The sequence below is a fragment of the Opisthocomus hoazin genome, chromosome 11 (assembly GCF_030867145.1).
Source record: "Opisthocomus hoazin isolate bOpiHoa1 chromosome 11, bOpiHoa1.hap1, whole genome shotgun sequence".
Taxonomy (NCBI): domain Eukaryota; kingdom Metazoa; phylum Chordata; class Aves; order Opisthocomiformes; family Opisthocomidae; genus Opisthocomus; species Opisthocomus hoazin.
In genome coordinates this window covers 18,465,970-18,483,681 of record NC_134424.1, presented here as the reverse complement: position 1 = coordinate 18,483,681, position 17,712 = coordinate 18,465,970, and the positions used below count along the sequence as shown (strand labels likewise).

At 46.6% G+C, this 17,712-nt stretch overlaps 2 protein-coding genes across 12 annotated transcripts in view; one reads left to right on the top strand and one right to left on the bottom strand.

The window, feature by feature from the left end:
- The window catches only part of LOC104336616 (6-phosphofructo-2-kinase/fructose-2,6-bisphosphatase 4), a 58,833-nt gene extending 49,370 nt beyond the window's left edge, over window positions 1-9,463 (top strand). For 5 of the 7 annotated variants that reach the window (XM_075433039.1, XM_075433038.1, XM_075433034.1 and 2 more), the window contains exons 13-14: window positions 1,206-1,270; window positions 9,285-9,463. In XM_075433039.1, coding sequence (XP_075289154.1) covers window positions 1,206-1,270; window positions 9,285-9,344 — 125 coding nt within the window. In that variant the 3' untranslated portion in view covers window positions 9,345-9,463. Of the gene's footprint in view, window positions 1-1,205; window positions 1,271-4,493; window positions 4,664-9,284 lie in introns of those variants that run through there. The other 2 variants (XM_075433035.1, XM_075433037.1) reach the window with 2 other exon arrangements.
- Window positions 9,464-14,066: 4,603 nt separating this feature from the next.
- The window catches only part of PRKCD (protein kinase C delta), a 65,979-nt gene continuing 62,333 nt past the window's right edge, over window positions 14,067-17,712 (bottom strand). For 3 of the 5 annotated variants that reach the window (XM_075433178.1, XM_075433177.1, XM_075433176.1), the window contains 4 exons: window positions 17,036-17,174; window positions 16,308-16,496; window positions 15,937-16,065; window positions 14,067-14,606 (listed from right to left, as the gene is read on the bottom strand). In XM_075433178.1, the coding sequence (XP_075289293.1) occupies window positions 14,448-14,606; window positions 15,937-16,065; window positions 16,308-16,496; window positions 17,036-17,174 (616 nt within the window). In that variant the 3' untranslated portion in view covers window positions 14,067-14,447. The remainder of the gene's footprint in view (window positions 14,607-15,936; window positions 16,066-16,307; window positions 16,497-17,035; window positions 17,175-17,712) is intronic. The other 2 variants (XM_075433174.1, XM_075433179.1) reach the window with 2 other exon arrangements.

Here is a 17,712-nt window from a genome sequence, read left to right as displayed (position 1 = left end):
GTGATACAGAGGTCTCTGTGGAAGGGTCTGCTGTGTAACCAGTCTGTAGTAACGGCCAACCTCGGGGGTCAGAGCTTCTTGTCACTTCGTCTCGGGGGTCGCAATGGGTGTGTGAACAGAAGGGTGGCTAGGGTACTCTTCCAGTGGGAGACGTGCGCTTTCCCCCTTAAAAATCTGTTCTCTGGTTGTGTGTTTCTCCGAGTGCTGGCCCTCCTGCAGTGTTTACTCTCAGTGTTTGTGAGAAATGGGCTTTCTCAGAACAGGCTTCCCTAAGGGAAGGCAAATATTTGGTTATTATTATTTTTTTTTTTTTAAGTGCAGGGGCTTTCGAAGAAAAGGCTAAAATCACCTTTTTCTGTCATGTAGTAATTCTATGGAGTGTGTTACGCTCTTAGGAAATACAAAAGTGAGCAAAAAAAATCTGAAATCCTGTTTTTGATAGAAGATGGGACTCTGTGGCATGTCAGAGGAATTTGACTGTTAATGAACGTTGTGTAGGGTAGTGGTAGCTTATAGAAGTCATGTTCATGTGAGATAAGACACTATTTGGCAATCAGATAGGGCTTAAAATGGTGTGGCCACAGTGTATTGCATAATTATAATTCTCTAGGGGGGTCAGTTTATGCTACCTGAGTAATAGTTGTCTCTTCTGACTGTTTAATTTTTCTTGCTTCTCCGTGGTTTTCCTTTTTTGAGTGAAAAGGAGGAGTTCCTTTTCAGTAGACAATTTTAAAGTTCCATTTAGCTGAGGGTTAAAACTCCTGTTCTGCATGGATAGAGGAGTGGGGTTGCTAACAATGCACAGCATAATTGTTTTCATGTATTAAAAAATGAGAGCAACATTTATCTTCTGTATTACATTGAAGTTCTAAGAAGTCTAGGGTGTTTAAAAACCCCAAAAGATACAAATAACAACTTTCTGACTGACTGTGGTTGTTCATATATGTTTAAAAATGGGAATTTGTTTCAGAGGAAATAATGGTAAAGCTCAGGTGAGAATAGGAGATGGATGATCAGATGGAGAATAAAGTTCAGCCTGGTGGAAGAGAATCATTTCAGCAGCTTTAACTATTCAGAGTTTGGGAAACTATTATAAATCACAAGGGGAAAGGACAAACCTTCACCAACTTAAAATTAGATTGTGTCTTCACTGAAACTTCATTTTTAAAGCACACCAATTCTAACAATGTGTTCTCTATCAACAGGATGTAAAGTAGAATCTATATTCCTGAATGTCGAAGCTGTAAACACACACAGAGATAAACCCGAGGTAAGAATATTTTTCAAATCTGAGAACTTGACGTAATGTACTATCTGAGCTGAGTTCCATTGTCCTTGTGGTTAGAAATGATTTGATAATTCAGCTGAGTGTATTTAATTTTACATACCAAGCTTTACTACCGGCTTGCTACTGGGCGAGGGGAAATTCCTTTTTAATGAGCAAATTTATCTTACGTATGAGCTCTAGCTGGAGTAGTTTATCTTCAAAAAAATGAATGAGAATTTGAAGATACGGTATCAATCTGAAAACTGTATAAAAGTTCTTCCAGGCTTTGTCAGTCAGCAGAAGTAGGGTGTAGTCAAAAAGTACATTATTACAAAAGCCACACTTATTTTGGAGAGAGTAAGTAATGAACTCATCAGCTTTTTCATCACTGTGATTGTTGCTGTACGAAAAAGAGAAATTGGTGATGCCACCTGTGTTTTAAGCCAAAGCTGGAGAGGAAGACTAGATCTCGGGATAGAGCAGAACAGCTGAGCAAAAGGAAGTTGAGTGTGTTTGTAAAACGTAAGCAGAGATAAGATGTCAGACCACGGCAGCTTCGTACTCTCGCTGTGTCAGGCACGTGGTTCTGTGTGCTCCTACGTGTTGGCATGAGCTGAAGTTGATTCTGCTGCTTGCGCAAAGCTCTTCCTTTCCCGCATTATGAAAGTTATGTGAAATGTGTCGTGATTAAAAATTTCTGGTTCCCTTGCAGATCCTCATGCTAATGCTACTAGGTATGGCACTGGTGCCTTGCTAAGGTGCTGAGCCATGCCTACAGATGAATTAAAAGTCAGTTTGAGAACGTGAGAAAAAAGCGCTGTTTGTGGTGGCTTACAGGACGATGGTTTATGGTGAAAAGGAATGTAGTGATAAATGCATTTTTATGTTGTATTCGATAAGGCATGTGACACAAAATTTCTTACTTATATGAGGGTACATGTCTGTGGCAGTTGTGCAGAATTCATGCTGGAGGCGTCTGCCAAGAAGTTTTGTTTTAATGACATGGATATTGTGAGTTCTGAAAATGCCAGCTTCAGGTCATTCACAGCCAAGACCTTTTCTGTGAGGTAGTCATATCGTGTATTTCCTCTCTTCCCCATTCTCCTTTGTCACTCTGCTTTACCACTTTTGTATCTTTGATTTGTTAGGTTGAGGAAATCCATTCTGTTTTCACAGTGCGTAGGAGGTGTTGGAGAAGCATGGTGAAAATGCATGAGGATGTCTTAGGGCAGGTGTTGGGTCATCCATGTTAAGTGACGTAGATCAGTTGAACATCTTAAGTTTGGCTGGTAAAATACTGATGCTGAATTTACAGCTGGTGAAAGTGTCTTAGGGGTTGCTGTTGGCAATACCACTTCCCTGACTGAAGGTGTGTTTGTTTCAAGGGGAAGAGCTCTGCCTGCATCATCACCAAGTGGCCCTTGACGTGGCTGCCAAGCGGTGTGACCGTGTTGGTATGGGGTGGCTGCGCTGCAGATGCGTGTAGAGGATCACACACAGAGTTGCGTTGCAGTGGACAAAGACACAAAGCTGTTTATTTAGAACAGATATAAGTCGAGTTAATACATTTTAGAAAAGAAAAAAGGAGCAGAGGCATTTTTATAAAAAAAAACTCAAACACTCAAACACTCTTCTGCCTCTGCCCCACACGATACCCAGACCGGTGAGGTACGGGTGACGATACACTGTTCACTTAGTAGGGCTGAATGAAGGACTGAGCTGATCCTGTCTGCATTTAAATGCTGCTAACAGGACTATGAACATTTCAAAAGCTTTCATTTACATCACCTACAAAAATGTTAATTACATCGCTAAAATTAAATTTTCAAATAGTTTATTGTAGTCAAAGCACTTAATTAAACACGGCGTCACAGATAACAACATTGTTAAACAATGAAGCTGTTTGATGAAGAGTTGCCTGGTGTGCTGTTCCGAGCCCCCACAAGTGATGTGTGGGCCGTGTTTCGGAGCAGTGCACTTGCTCCTGCTCTGCTGCAGCTGAAAGCATCTCTTTTCACGTTGCAGAGACGCAGGCGAAGCGCTGGAGTCCTTGTTCGTAGTAGGTGTAGACTGCGTTGTATGGTGATGATTTGCCTGCAGGGGATTGAAGGCTTGTGTTTGTCAGCGTTGTAGTGGCTGAAGTTCCTGACCTTTTCGAGTGAAGGAGTCTGTGGGCTTTGTAATGAAAGTAATTGAGGGAAGTTACTTTAGCCCTTGCTTGGGTCCGCTCTTTGGGCCAGAAAGCAAGTACTGGGGTAGAATGTCTGCTTTGTGCCTCTGTCCTAGTGCATGACAGACAGGGAGAGTGCTCGTAGCAATAAAAGCGATCTCCTTTTTGATTTGGGGGGGGGAAGGGGAGAGGGAGATTTTGGTGAAAGCTGAGTGTGCTTACCACGGTGTAAACCAAGTGAGACTCATGAAGCCCATCAGCACAAAGTTTGAAGAGTTGGCAATGATTTGGCATAAACTGGGCCAAATGGTAGGTCCAGATCGTGAAAGGAACTTCAGAACAGTTCACCGTAGTCTGCTTTTTTGGTAGAAGGGAGAAAACTAATTGCATGGTCCCTGGGACTCGCGTGAGGTGGTACAGTGGCAGGCGTGATGCCTGAGCCAGGTTCGCCTGGCTGCACTCAACGCTGTGCTTCCTACTGCGAGTTCCTGGTTTCGTTCCATTTTGAATAATTTGCTGCATTGAGTGTATGTTGGGTTTTGGTTTTTTTTTTACAGCCTCTGCAAAATAAGGCAAGATCTAATTGGTGTGATCAGTCTTGAATGGTTAAGGTGTCTGGGAAGAGAATTTTCTGTTTTGCCAGGGGTAGGACGTTGCCTTTTACACAAACAAATGTGAAAGTCTTCCCTTGGGAGAGCAGTATATGGCGTAGTCCAGCAGAGCCCTGAAAGTTGCCGAGTGGGTAGACGTGTATGTGCTGAAGCACGTGTTTAGGTGGATTCCTGCTGGGGCCTGCGAAAGACTTCACCCTAAACGTGAATGGCTTTAGCTTTTGGTAACGTTACCAGTCCGGGATCAGCGATTGCTGCCGATGTCTTCCCCTGCTGCTTAGTTCTGGGACACCAACTGCTGCATTCTCGGGGTGGGGAGGGGGTGAAAAATCTCTGCTTTCAAATAAATGCAGCTGTGTGCTTGTGAAGGAATCTGGTTGGTGCTTTTTATTGCTCTCATTGCTGCATGATAAATATTCTCCTCTGTATTTTTATTATTACACAGAATGTAGACATTTCCAGACCTCCCGCGGATGCTCTTGTAACAGTCCCTGCTCATCACTGAATCCCGTGTGCCGGTCAACTGTCGAACTTGGGGTGCTGTTTTCATCCTACTACTTCAAAATAAATTGAAAAACTAATCATTCCAATCACTTTGAAATAAAAAAAACCCCACTCAAACCCAACTCAAAACCCAAACCAAATGATTGTACAGCGCATGACTTGAAAAAATTATCGAATCACAATAAAACTGTATTGCACTGGTTAATTTATTGTGGATGAATTATCAAACATTGATCGGCTGTCACTGGAATGCTGTTTTTGTAAATCACTATGATTTAAAGATCCTGCAGCATTAAGTGTTGTTGTAACAGCCAGCAATCATTTAATGTTGGTCGCAGTGTGTTTATGAAAGCCATGAAACGTGACGTGCTGTGTGAGATAAGGCACAGTTGAAGTTTGTTTTCTAGGCATCAGTATTATCCATTTCAGTGCCCTTGGGAGTGATTGGACTGCTATGTAGCATAAAATAACAACCCATAGTTACTGTAAAACCTTAATCCTGCTGATCTGTAGCACTAGTGCTTTAGATGCGCTAATTAACGGTGTGCTCTTTGAAGAGGATAGCAAGTTTTCACGGCATTCCAGAGCAATTATTCAAGGTACAGGAATGTGTAGAAATGTTTTTAATATACGACTTTTCTTAACAGCTGTTCTGCATTAACTAGGCTTTAGGGTTTGCCCGCCGGCAGAAGTGATTTTACATTTCCGCTCTTCCTGCTGCTGGTAGGGACGTGGCCAGCATTCACGGCTCTGCTCCGTGTGTGTCGCACCCAGAGCTGATCTAGGCTGCCGTGAGCAGTGCTGACAGTTCAGAACCTGGGTTACAGCAAAACTGTTCGCAGTCTGGAAGAGACTGCAGCTTGTCTGGGATGCAGAGCTGTGCCTTGGCCCCTTTCTCTGTGCTGTTATGGTGGGCAGAATGACGCAGTGGGAAGCATCTGTGCTGTGGAAGCAGCTCTGTTTAGGCGGCATCAAGTCTGGGAAAGGCAGAAAATCACTGAGTCCTGGACCTGTTTTCTGAGGGGGTCTTTTGGTCTTGAAAGTTAGCTAGAGTGGTGTGTTCTGAAAAGCTTCTGTGAGATTTCTTGGGTGGTATGTTTTCCCAAAACTGGGATTTTGGAAAAAGAGTATTAGATATCTGTACTTCTAAAATGACACTGAAGTGTTCAGAGGTTTATAGCGATTGGAAATGTCTGGTATAACCAGATAACCTCCTGGCCAGAGAGCCTCCCGCTGTACTGCTTGGTATTTGGTTAAACTGGTGTCCCGGGACGGGCTGGGACTGGGGGGAACATGGGAGCCTTCTGTTGCTTTTCCATGTTTCATTGCCCCAGCGTCCGGCGTGTGCTTTGCAGTGAAAAACGCCACAGAGGAGGAGACCTGAGCCTGCTGTGCCCGCTGCGCACGTTAATTGGTGCGTCCGGCTGCTGTTACCCGACGGTGGAGGTGATGTCCCCGAGAGGCCGCGGGGATGCTGGCCACCGTGTGGTATGGGGACGGCTCGGCGTGTGCCACCTCTGCGGGCCACGGTGGAGGAGACCCCACGCAAATTTAAACGAAACGCATTACGTGTTTTGATGGAGCCAAAACCTGCGCAGGCATCGGCTGGGGAAAAACTGAGTTTTGCTGCTTGGAAAGGGATGGCTTGGGCTGCCGGAGGGGAGGGTGGAAGGGGCAGGAACGTGGCCCGAGAGGAGAGCCGGGGTTGGGGAGGGAGGGGAGGTGGCAGAAGCACCCTGAACCCTGCGTCCCTGCCAGCTCCGTTTCCTGGGGCTGCGGCTTCGTGGGGAGCATAATGCTCATGCTTACACATGCATGGAGTGAGGTGGGCATTTAGAAGCAGGTTTGTGCTCGAAGGGGTCTCCTGTTACAACAGCATTGCTTAACATTCCTCTCTGGCTTGTTTTCTTAGTAAAGCAAAGGCCTGATGCTGGGCAGGAGGCAGTGGTGACAGTTTGCGGCAGGGCTCGCTGAGAGACAGCTGGCTGATAAGAGTGCTGGGTGGTTTGTATTGCGCTGTTTGCTTCTCTCTTTATGCCTGCCGTAGCTCTTCAGTGTGCAGGGCCTCATTAGCTGCATCTGCTTTGGCTGTCGCCGTGGCTCCTCTGCCCCTCAGAGCCCTCTTCCCTAGAGGAGCCTTCTGGTGAACTCGTCCCGGTTTGCTGTGAAGATTGCGTGTAGCTAATCAAAACAAAACAGAAACGGCAGGCCCCGTCCTGTCGGAATCCCATAGCGCTTTGTTTCTGGGGGAGGCTCTGTTCTGTAGGGAAAAAAACCTATAAAGCAGGGGGGAGTGTAAGGAGGAGAGGACGAACAGTGGTGTAAGAGTGTGTCTGGGTTAACTTGTGTGTTTTGAGTATTTCCAGAGAGCTCTTTCTGGGTGAGAAGGACCCTTGTGCGAGGCAGGGTGAGACAGCTGCTGCCTCACTGAGCGCTGAGCTGCCCTGGGGAGCCGGCTGTGGAAGCAGCGAGCCCCTGCCCGGGCTGGCCGAGGGAGAGCCCCCGTGCCGTGGTAGAAGTAGCATTGAAAAGAGGCATGTGCTGTTTTCACTCCCTGTCCTGGGTTTCTGGGGTGCTCGGGGCCGTGTTGCCGCTGGCGCGTAGCAGTGGTAGCGCTGTTCCCAGGGTGGGTGTTCCGGCGGGGTGTGCTTCGGTGAGGCGGTGACAAGCAGTTGCAGGGACGCCTCTTGGTCCCCAAAGTAAGGCTAAAATCTCGGTTCTCTTTCTGAGAAGCAGCACTGTTCTCGGTGCCCGACTTTTCCCTCTCGGTGCCTGTGGCTATTCTAGAAGCAGGTATGATCCTGGCTGCCGTCATCTAATCTAACGCGATTCCTAAGAGTAGGAATCCATCTACCATTGATGAGGATTTTAGTCCCTTGCTAAGCCTCAGCTCTTCTGGGCTTGCAGCCGGGTATTCTGTGTGCCTGATAGGCCTTGGGGTGTGGTGTTCAGGGTTTAGCCCAGACAGAGTTCTCTTTCTTCGGTGTGACAGCTCAGTGTGCGTTGCTGCCACAGCCTTCTCCCCTGCGCGTTTACTCAGAAGGACTTCTTGCTTTGAGCTTTGTTGACTGCATGTTGATGTTCCCTTTTGGGTCTGTCTTAGTTGTGAAGATGCTGCTGCAATCTGGTAGTCTCACTGATTTAAGTAAGCTTAATCTTCTGCCTTGTCTTGATCACCTTGTTTCCATTTAGTTTCAAGTTGTAGCTGTCTTAGTGGACTAATTTCCAGTACCTCTGGATTCCTGCATATTGATGCTCCATTTCATGCTCCATTTGATTTTCTTTGAATCAACAGCAGATGCACAGCTTAAGAGATTGCCGCAATATTCTTGGAGTGCCTGTGGAGGCATCTCCGCAGTCCCAAGGAATTTCTGGGTATGTTGCATCAGTTGCGAAGAAAAATACAAACAAATGCAGCAAATGTCAGCATGTTTTGTTGTTGTTTTTTTTTTTTTTTCCCCCTTGTCGTTATGCAGTGCGACTTGTTTCACCAGCTCCTCACGTTCTTAGACAGACGCTGACGCTTGCTGTGTGTGTCCTTTGCTGCAGAAGTGGTACTACCTGTAGAAGCTTCTTTCTGATACGGGGTTGTTGCTTTTCTTCTTTCCTCCAATGAGGGAAGGTGGAGCGCGGGTTGGGCAGTGTGCTGGTGGGTGTGGAGATGTCCAGGACTTGGACGATGCAGCCCAGCAGCCTGCGTTTGTGCGTCCTCGGAAACCTTGGTGTCTTTGTGGTGAAAAGCAGGGTGGCTGGCCCAAAGGCTGGACGGCTGATGAGGAGGGAGCGGGCTGATGCTAATGCAGGAGAGCTGGTCAGGGCATTGGGGTGCTGGCACACTGCAACCCCCCAGTCCAACCTGGTGCTGCTTGTTTATCTCCCCTTTTCGTAAGAAATAGCTGAAAAATCCTCAGAACTGGGGTTGGGGAGGGGAACTTGCTTTTTAAGTCGATGCCTTTTGATTGATGGAGTTGTGTGTGTGCTGGCTGAGAGTCCCCTCCCTCTGTGTAGTGGGGCTCTCCTTTGCCTTGAGCTGGACTGAAGAGGCTCATTTTTAAAGTGAACTTTTAAGTGGTTCTAAAACTGCTGAAGCGTTATCTCATGTCAACGTTGACATCTGCCAACATGCCTGTGTATCCTGAAGTGCACTTCAACTTGATGTTAGCAGCTCCCGAGGGAGTTACTCCGCGCCCTTCCAGTGACTTGTCCGCGCACAGGCGGGATCAGAACTGGCTTCATAGCTGCTGGGGAGTCGTTTCCCAGACTGTGCTCGAGACAAGGAGAGACGGGCTTCCCTGCCTCCAGATTTTATCAGTTCCTGTGTGGTTTATGACCTTCGCTGCGCGGTTCTGCTTTTTCTGATACTGTACGCATGAAGGCTAGAAGAGAGCGTGGGTTAGAAAAATGTGGTTAAAACCAGTGGTTAAAGAAAAAAAAAAAGTCTTAGAAACATTGTGAGCTGCGTACGGCGTGCAGAGGCGGCCTGTCCCACCAGGCCCGGTGCCATGCGCCTGTGGAGATGTGATTTCCCTGGCGAAGCGCGTAGCAGCTGGGGTGAGCTCTGAGCCTGGCTTCTGACTGCTGCTCACAGGCTGGGACCTTTCCTTGTGTTGAGGAAACGGGCGTTAAAACTTGCTCGTCTTTCGCCTTGTGTAGTAGCAGCACATTAGGCAAAACCACGGCTGACCGCGAGACCCTTTCTAAAAATCTCTGTTTTTTGTCTTTGAATTTGCAGAATGTGGGTGTGGATCGGTCGAGAGAAGAAGCTCTGAGGACGGTACCCAACCACCTATAGCTCCGGTGCCCGGGGCGCAGCCCTTCCAGCGCGAGAGCCTGAAGGAGCAGCTTGGGTCCCGGAGAACGGCGACGGCGTCGCAGAGAGCCGCGCGAGCTGGGGCGACCGCGCCTCCCCCTCACTGTCAGACATTTCGAATGTGATTCAGCTAATTTGGAGAAAACCTGTAGTTCTGGATAACTCCCCGTGCCGAAAGGTAGCCGTAAAACGATTTGTGGGAAGCAGAACAGAGTTGGGTTTAGACTTTTCGTATGTAAATTTGTGCAGTTTCAGTGGTTTTTATTGTTCATCTGTGGATACTACCAGATGGTTGATTGCCCGTGTCCATTTTACTGTCAGATTTTAACTAGACTTTAGTTTTGTTTTTTAAGTGTTTTTCTAAGAGTTCCTCTTGTTTTTACTGTGAATGATTGCCTAGAATTACATGGAGATTTTTTTTGATGGCGTATTTAACAGATGAAATTCTACATTTTTGAGCATTGGAGGCTTCATGTTGCAAGACTGCTGCAAGTGGGAAAGCCTGTCATCTCTGACAGCTTCTCCGGGTTTTAAACTGAGCTTTGGTTTCCCAACCACGACTTAAATTTTTCTGAAATGGGGAGACTTCCCCTTGGAAAATAAAACCATTAAAGCTACCTTCGCTGCCTGAAAGATCCTGCTGTTTTAGCAAGATTTTAACATTTTCCAAGGGCCAGCTGTATTTTGGAGGGCCGTGGAAGACACGGTGTTAAGTGGGGGACATGTGTGTGAGTACAGCCGGCAGCTGGCCTGGGCCAGGGATTGAGGGAGAGAGGGAACCGTCCTGTCCTGTCCGCTGCTGCGGGCGGAGGGGATGAGCAGCTTTTCTGAGACTGGAAGGGAGGCAAAAAGGATTCAGACTGTCAAGGGCTGGAGAACCTGCTTGTCTTTAGTGCTGTGATATCTTTTTTTTAGGCGATTTTTGGAATGAATTTCAACATAAAAGCGTATGTTTCTCTTTTATAGCCACATTTAATGCGTACGTCAGGAAACAGTACAGGAAGGTTAGGTGGAGTTTAAGCCTCTTAGCAGCTCATGCAAGAAAAACACCAGGTAAATTCTGAAATTATTTTTAACATGGCACATGTGCCTTGGGGTTTTTTTGTGTTGTTTTTAAGCACCTTCGCTATCCCAGTCGTTTGCTGCTCTTGTAGGCCTTGTGAAACTCCAGTGCTGAAAATGGAATTTTCCCCGTCTGTTGAGGCCACGACCTGTTAACTGTACTAAATCGATGTGTATTTAGTGTGTGTGTGCTACCAGACAGCTGAAGCGAGCCGCCAGCGCTGCTGCCGCGGGCTCTTAGTTCTTGAAATGAGGAGAACTGTTCTTCGATAGTTGGACTGTGTGTTTTTTAAGGACTTCAATTAATTGAGCTTTCACTGTGTATGTTGTTGGTTTTGGTTTATTTTTTTGTTTTGGGTCTTTTTTTTCCTTTTCTCAATTCCTGTGTGAAATACTGGGCCCTCGTAACATAGTTTTGCAGGCCAGGGCTAAGTTGTCTTTTGTTTGTGCAGGGTTTATAAAATAACGTGCTGCTGTTGTGATTTGTTTTAATAAGCTAATTTCAGCAATATATTCAGCTCTGGAAGTAAGCCATACCGCATCACTGGGTTCTGTCTCGGAAGGGGAATGAGTAGGGTGCAGAAGGACCAGGAGGACTTGGTTCAGGCGCTGCTGTTGAGAGCTTTGTGTGTGCGATCCACGCCTGCGGTAACGCCCGTTTCTGATCTTTATTAACTGAGCTGTGCCCGTAGTTACTGTGTGAGGAGAGACCACGCAGTGCTGCTTGGAAGAGTTAATCTATGGATGTGTCGTTAACAAGGCCACCTTCGTGGCGGAAATGTCGGCGTGCTTTCCCCTCCCGATTTGACGTGTGTTCAGCTCCAGGCAGCCCTCGCTCCTCCACCGTCCCCCTGTGACCAGGAGTTGTTAAAGAGTTTTTGAATTGAGAAAGTCAGAGTTTAGTCCTAGTTAGAGAGGGCAGATCCCAGGAGGCGGTGTTAGAAAAGCGGGGTTCCACCGGCAGCCTGCTGTACTTCCTGAGCTCAGACCTGGTTGCAGGAACGTGGTGGAAGGAAAGGTTTCGCCTGGTGAGGGCTGAGCCCAGGGGCAGGCACGGCTTGAGCTGTCTCCCCTCTCCCTTCCTCTGTTCTACCCCTCTCAGCTTTCAGAGGTGCTGTAAAATTCCTTGAGGCTAAATGTTTTATGTACAGTAGGTATTTTTATAGCCTGCTTTTGAATATACTGTGATGAGTGTTTTATTAAGCTGGGTGTTCAGTAAAAAGAATTATATACAAGTGTAAATAAACTGTTATGCTGATACTTGAAGAGAAAAAAAAAAAGAGAAATGAAGTTGTCTGTTGTACTTTAGGGAGGTACTAACTCACTGACTGCAGCCGGCCCTTTCGCGCTGGGCGAGCAAGTGTAGCCAGCGCCTGTAGGGTGGAAGCCGCGGGCAGTTCTCCCTGGGGCGTCACCACCTGTCGGGACGTCAAGAATGACAGATTATTGGCACTGTCTAAGGCCGTGTACGCCTCCCACCCCCCCCAACTGACCGGTCACCGGCAGGGGAGGCGAAACCCCTCGTCCTGCCCTTGGGTGTCTGCGCCCGTGTTTGTTCTACTGCCTTCTGAGTGTCCGTGCACTTGTGAGCTCAGCTGCAGTCTCTCAAATGGGACTAAACTGTCTTTCCTTACATCGTTGGCCTTCGTCGTAATCTTTCAGACAAATGTTTTCATCTGACCTTTGATCAAAGTAATAAAGATCAAATGCTGCAATGTTGTGCTGAGGTGTGTTTCTTCCCCTGTCCGCTGGTAGTAGCTGAAGTGCCAGGGTCGTGTTCCTGCAGGTCAGCAGGATTCCACAGCTTCCAGAAACGTAGGAATTAGAGCTAGCCTGAGAGAGCTCGTACATAAGCGTAAGAATAAAGTTAATTTACTCCATTAGTTGCTTTACTCTGACAAATAATTATAATTGAAATAACAAACTCCGAGGAAGAAGTTGGAACAATTGATTAAATAAATACAAGTGAAGATTTGCGCGCAGCGGAGGAGGAAGGTAAGACATTAATTTTACCTGCTCATTGGTATTTTAAGATCTGACCCAGGCTCTTCAAGCAATGCTCTTCTCATAGTGTCTCCCAGGTGCGGCTGCTTTTTTGAGCAAGCTGAAACCCAACAGCAATGTGCTGCCCTCTAGTAGGGCTTTGCGTGTGTAGGGTAGGGAGGTGGCATGCAGTGTGCAGGTGCTTGTCCTTCCGACGGGTAAGGACAAAATGAATTACTGCTTTGTGGTTTAGCATTACGTACTCAAGTTTTCGTGTCTTGTCCATCACAGAATCACAGAATGGTAGGGTTTGGAAGGGACTGGTGGTAACCACCTGTTATCTTCTCCACTTGGTGGAAGGAGTGTTTTCTTCATTTTTAACTCTACTGTGTGTGTGTGTGTTTGGGGGGAGGCAATTGTTTTCGTTTGTTTTAGAGTTTTTAGGCTGCTCTCTGGACTAAATTATTTAACACCTCGGTCTTCTGGTGGTACGAGGGTGCCCCAGCCTGCGCTGCTTGAGCGAAGCCCCTGGGGTGCTGTGAGAGCAGCCAGCTGGTGGGAGCTGCGCTGGTGGCAGCAGGAGATGCTCCAGGTGAGTTGGTCAGGTACAAGGAGAAGTTTTGGCACCTGTTACTCCAGATTGAAGCAGGTAAGGTAGGGAGCAAACATTCCCACAAGCAACAAATTCTGGTAACGCATTACAGCTTCTTGCTGTCCACGCACTGAGTGCTGCTGGCAGCCACCTCTGTCACTTCTTACAAGGAAAAGCATCCAGCACTCCCCTTTCCAAGCAGAGTGACATTCTAGTGACAAATGGCAGAACAGCAATGACCTAGCAGGTCACTTCAAGGGGACACCCCCCCCCCCGGCGTGTTTGTGTGAGGGGTAACTGGGCAAACCCCGTCTGTTGGGGAATGCCCACTGCGTGCTGCCTGTTCCAGCCGCTGTCACTGTACGCTTGGGTGGCAGCCACGTCCTCCTGGGGTTACCTGAGTTATAACAATAAGTTAGAGCTGCTCAGAAGGAGGAAAACAAAGGCCGCACTGTATTTGTTTTCAGTCTCTATGAAGTCTGGGGGGTGGGGGGGTGTGTGTGTGTGTGATAGCTCTCTCATGCCTTTTCAGCAGGATTAACAGCCTGGAACTACCCAGAAGCCACAGGGTGCTCCCAGGAGCTCTGCAGCATTGTGTGACTTGGACAAACTGATACTCACCAGTATGTTTTCTTTCCGCCTGCTCAGGGGTTGAGAAAATCAGATCATTTGCAGTAGCGTTACAACGTACAGAAAGCTTTTGAGAAGCAAGGGACCTACCTTCATTCTGTGTCTTAGGAGCTGGCGGCAAGGAGCAGAGTTTTGGAAAGCGCTGGCGCTGCCTCAGAATAAATGTGTAACCTGATGGGGGAAGGCAGGCTCGGCTCCGACTGCCCTGAGAGCCAGGCCCCGTAAGGGAGCAGCGAGAGGGGCACGGGGCTGTTTCCCACAGCAGCTGGCATTACACTGTGACTCTCTGCCTAAAACTCTGCATTTTGGTTAATGCTCCTAACGTAGTTGTGTTATTTTGCTAAGTGATCAGGGCTTACAAATTATTCTTATTTTTTACTGTAAAGACAACTGGAGTTTAATTATGTATTTTAGGAAAAAAACCCTAAGGCCACGAATGAAAGTTTAATGTAACTTTCTTTTAATTGAAGACAAATAAAAGAACCAAGGGCTCAAACACTTTTTAAAAAGACATCTTCTGTTCCCCAATGTCTTCTCTCGAGCAAAATATACAGCATATATATATAACATAACTACATTCAAGTACCAAACAATTTACATTTTCCCAAATAGAGAAAATAATGCACATGACTCACATACCTTAAACCCAACCATGCATAAAAGAACACTGCCAATAAATCAGCAGTTGGACATAACCACACTACTGCGTATTATTCCGAAGTGTCGACAACATCGTTGGAATGCAGAACACGGAGCACTTGGGCGCTTTCGGTTTATAACGTTTAACCCTGCTTTAAAGTCCAGCTCTGTCCAGAGACTTACTTGTCCAAGATCTGTTCAAATTTAGGGTTAATAAAAGAAAATCCATCAAACGCAGACTGATCCATGGACTCGATCAGGTTTTTGTCGCTGTAAGACAGTTTTGGCTTCTCGCTCAGAAATTCTCTGTCAAAATTGTTGTAGTCGCTTGCTGACTTCTGTGTTAAACGGAGAGGGAAGACAGTGTGAGACAAACCTTGCAATTTCTTCCACAACAAATTGCTTAAATATGAAAAGGTTCGGCAGCCAGTTCTTGAGCTGCGCACCCCCCTCCCCCAGAGAAAAATCGCCTTTTTGCCCATTTTAACACCACTTTAGAACTGGGCAAGTGGTTGTTGTTAGTTGAAAACAAACAGCACCAGGTCCCTTTGGTGAAGAACCGCCTGGATGTGTGGTAAGGTTTCATAGAATTACCCGATGATACCGTGTTGACAAAAGCAGTACAGCACTTAGTTTTAAGCCCAACTTTTCTTGTCATTAACCAAAATTTTTAAATTCCTGAAAGCATTTCACGGTCTGTACTTGTTCAGAGGAAAAAGTGATGCCCTGCTGCAGCTGCTTTGTGTCTGGATAAAATATTTGTGCATGTTCCATAAAAATTCATGTTACTAAAGGTTCTGTTTTATACTCTGAACCTCCAAAGGTTGCTGCCTGTAGAATCCTTCCCTTTCCAGAGTTCCCATTTCTATGGAACACGCAACATGGAGCCTTCTGTTCTTGAATGGGACAGCTCTCCTCCACCGAGCACGTGAGTGTAATTTAAAGAGACTGTGCTACCTCCAGATTGTTTTCCCTGCACCCGTACAGGGCGGAGGAAAACTGGTTTGGATTTTTAAGGGCATGAGATGAAGCAGCAGCATCCCATGGCGATACAGAGGATGAGTTACAGGTGGTCTGTTCTTTAGATGTTGCTTCAGGTAACATTAGGCAGGTTCATCACAAGTAGTTCTAGTTCAGTAGCATAGAGGGGGCATCTTTATGCCCCCTCGGAGCCCCTCGGCTGAGTTAGGACCAGCACGTGTTCAGCGCTCGTACAGAATGCCTGCAGGCAGTTACCCAGTGAGTAGCCCCAGGTTACTGGCCCTTTTCCCACGTGGTATTACAGAAGAGAAAAATGCAAGAAGCTACCAACATCTCTAACATCGAGGCATGCAAAACATTTATGTGTCCAATGATCTAAAGATTTAAGAAGAATGGATATCAGAGCTATTAGTTGATTTTCCTGAAGATTGTATTAGTAAAGCAGCTCCTTGAGAGAGTACAGGCAGACAGTCTTAATAGAATTTTGGGGCAGTGGGAGGAATAGAGCCCACCTTTTTTATGGCCGAACCGTCCAAAAACAATGGGGTTTGAGAGCTGTAACTCTCTCGCTTATAAAATGTGAGGACAAACTTGCAGTGGGATGATTTGAACAAGTTGGAGAAATCACCCCTGGCCCCTAGGCTGACCTTGGCAATACTGCTGCAGAGGAAAGAATAACCCACGTACCACTTTGGGCCTGAAAGGAGGGTCCACCTCCCTCTTCTCTAGTGCCGTCCAGTTGATGGTTTTGAAGAAAGGATGGTCTCTGATACTCCCCGTGACCCCAAGTCTTCTCGTTGGATCCCTTTCAAATAGCTGCAAGAGAAGATACCCGGTAAAGCCTGACACCTGCTCGAAAGGCAGGTGGCACTGGAAGAATAAAGGGTGTACTGCGAAAAGAACGTAAGTTGCTAACGGTAACCAAAGCATTAGTAATTAATCTGACCTGGCTTTCCATTTGTAAAAGTCATTTGCTTGCTGATTAACAGCTCCTTCTAAAAGCCTGGATTTGTCCCTCCCTAGAGTACCGTGACTCACTTGTTGATGATCAGTCCTACCTTTTCTAATATATCTTTCGATTCCTTGGTAATCCAGCGTGGGTAGTGAGGGGTGTCCACTCGGATTGACTCAAACAACTCGTCTTCATCGTCCCCATGGAACGGGGATTGTCCAATGAGCATCTCATACAGCAGGACCCCAAATGACCACCAGTCCACAGAGAATGTGTACCGCAAACCTTGCAGGATCTTCGTCCACAGAAGAAGTGCAGGGGAAGAAACGTGTAATGAGTAAAAGGCAGCAATATATACCAAAAAACAGAAGAGGACTTTTAAGAGAGAATCTTAAATAACTAGGATATCAGGTGGGGGGGATTGAACAGGGAATTGAACTTGGTGAGAGTCCCCTTAGAAGCTGCTTTTGCTTTGAATTTTGGTTGTTTGCATGGGCACAAGTTCATTCACCATCTGCAGTGCACATAAATTCATTTTGCGGGAGCTCTGTGTGTGTACGCTAGCTGTAAAGGCAGAAGGGAAAGTAGTTCTTCAAAACCTGAAAATTTTAGCTTTTCATAAACGTGTTTTTTTAAATTGCAGCTATAAGAATAGTTACAAATCTCGGGTGCCTTCTACAGAGAACTTGAGATTCAATGTTTTTTTCCTGTGCTAATTATTAGACTTTTACATTTCTGACCTGTTGGTCTACAAAGGGATGATTAATCACAAGGGCCATTCTAACATCAGTGCATTGAATCCATCCCCGCAGGACGTGGCAGGGACATACTGACCTCAGGAGCGATGTAGTCTGGGGTCCCGCAGAAAGTGCTTGCCTTGGTCTCACCAACAACATTTTCTTTGCACATTCCAAAATCGGCTATTTTGATGTGGCCTTCTTTATCAAGCATCACATTGTCCAGTTTTAGGTCTCTGCAAAAAGTGTTTAAAAAAAAAGTTATATTTTAAGGACGAGTGAGTCATTTTTGTATTCCGATGCATGCAGTTTCTTCCCTGATAAACACGTACCCTGCATCATACAAAGAGGCTTTTCATGAAAATAATCATCCATCAACACAATACATGCAAAAGAGTACTTTTTTACTTGGAAGGCAGTAGGGAAGAGGGAAGGATGTTCCCCTGTCGGAGCAAGTAAGAGGCTGAGGTGTACGTATAGTGTGTGACCGTACAATCCTCAACATTTGCTCTCTGAGCCACAAGCACGCCCCGTGCTTCTGGAAGGAGGTGTGAGTTAGTGCCCTGCACCAGCTCTGTAGCTCCGCAGGACGGCTGTGGGATCCTTGGAGCTCTTGGCAGGAGCAGAAATGTTTGAAGCCCGCCCAGCTTTTAATACTACCTGTGACTTGCTCCTAGTTACAGCGCGAGGGGTTTCGTGTGTTGTGGCCGCGGTCTGTGAAGTGCCCTATTCATGTCTGCTCTCAGAATAACACTATTCAATCAAGTCAGAGCT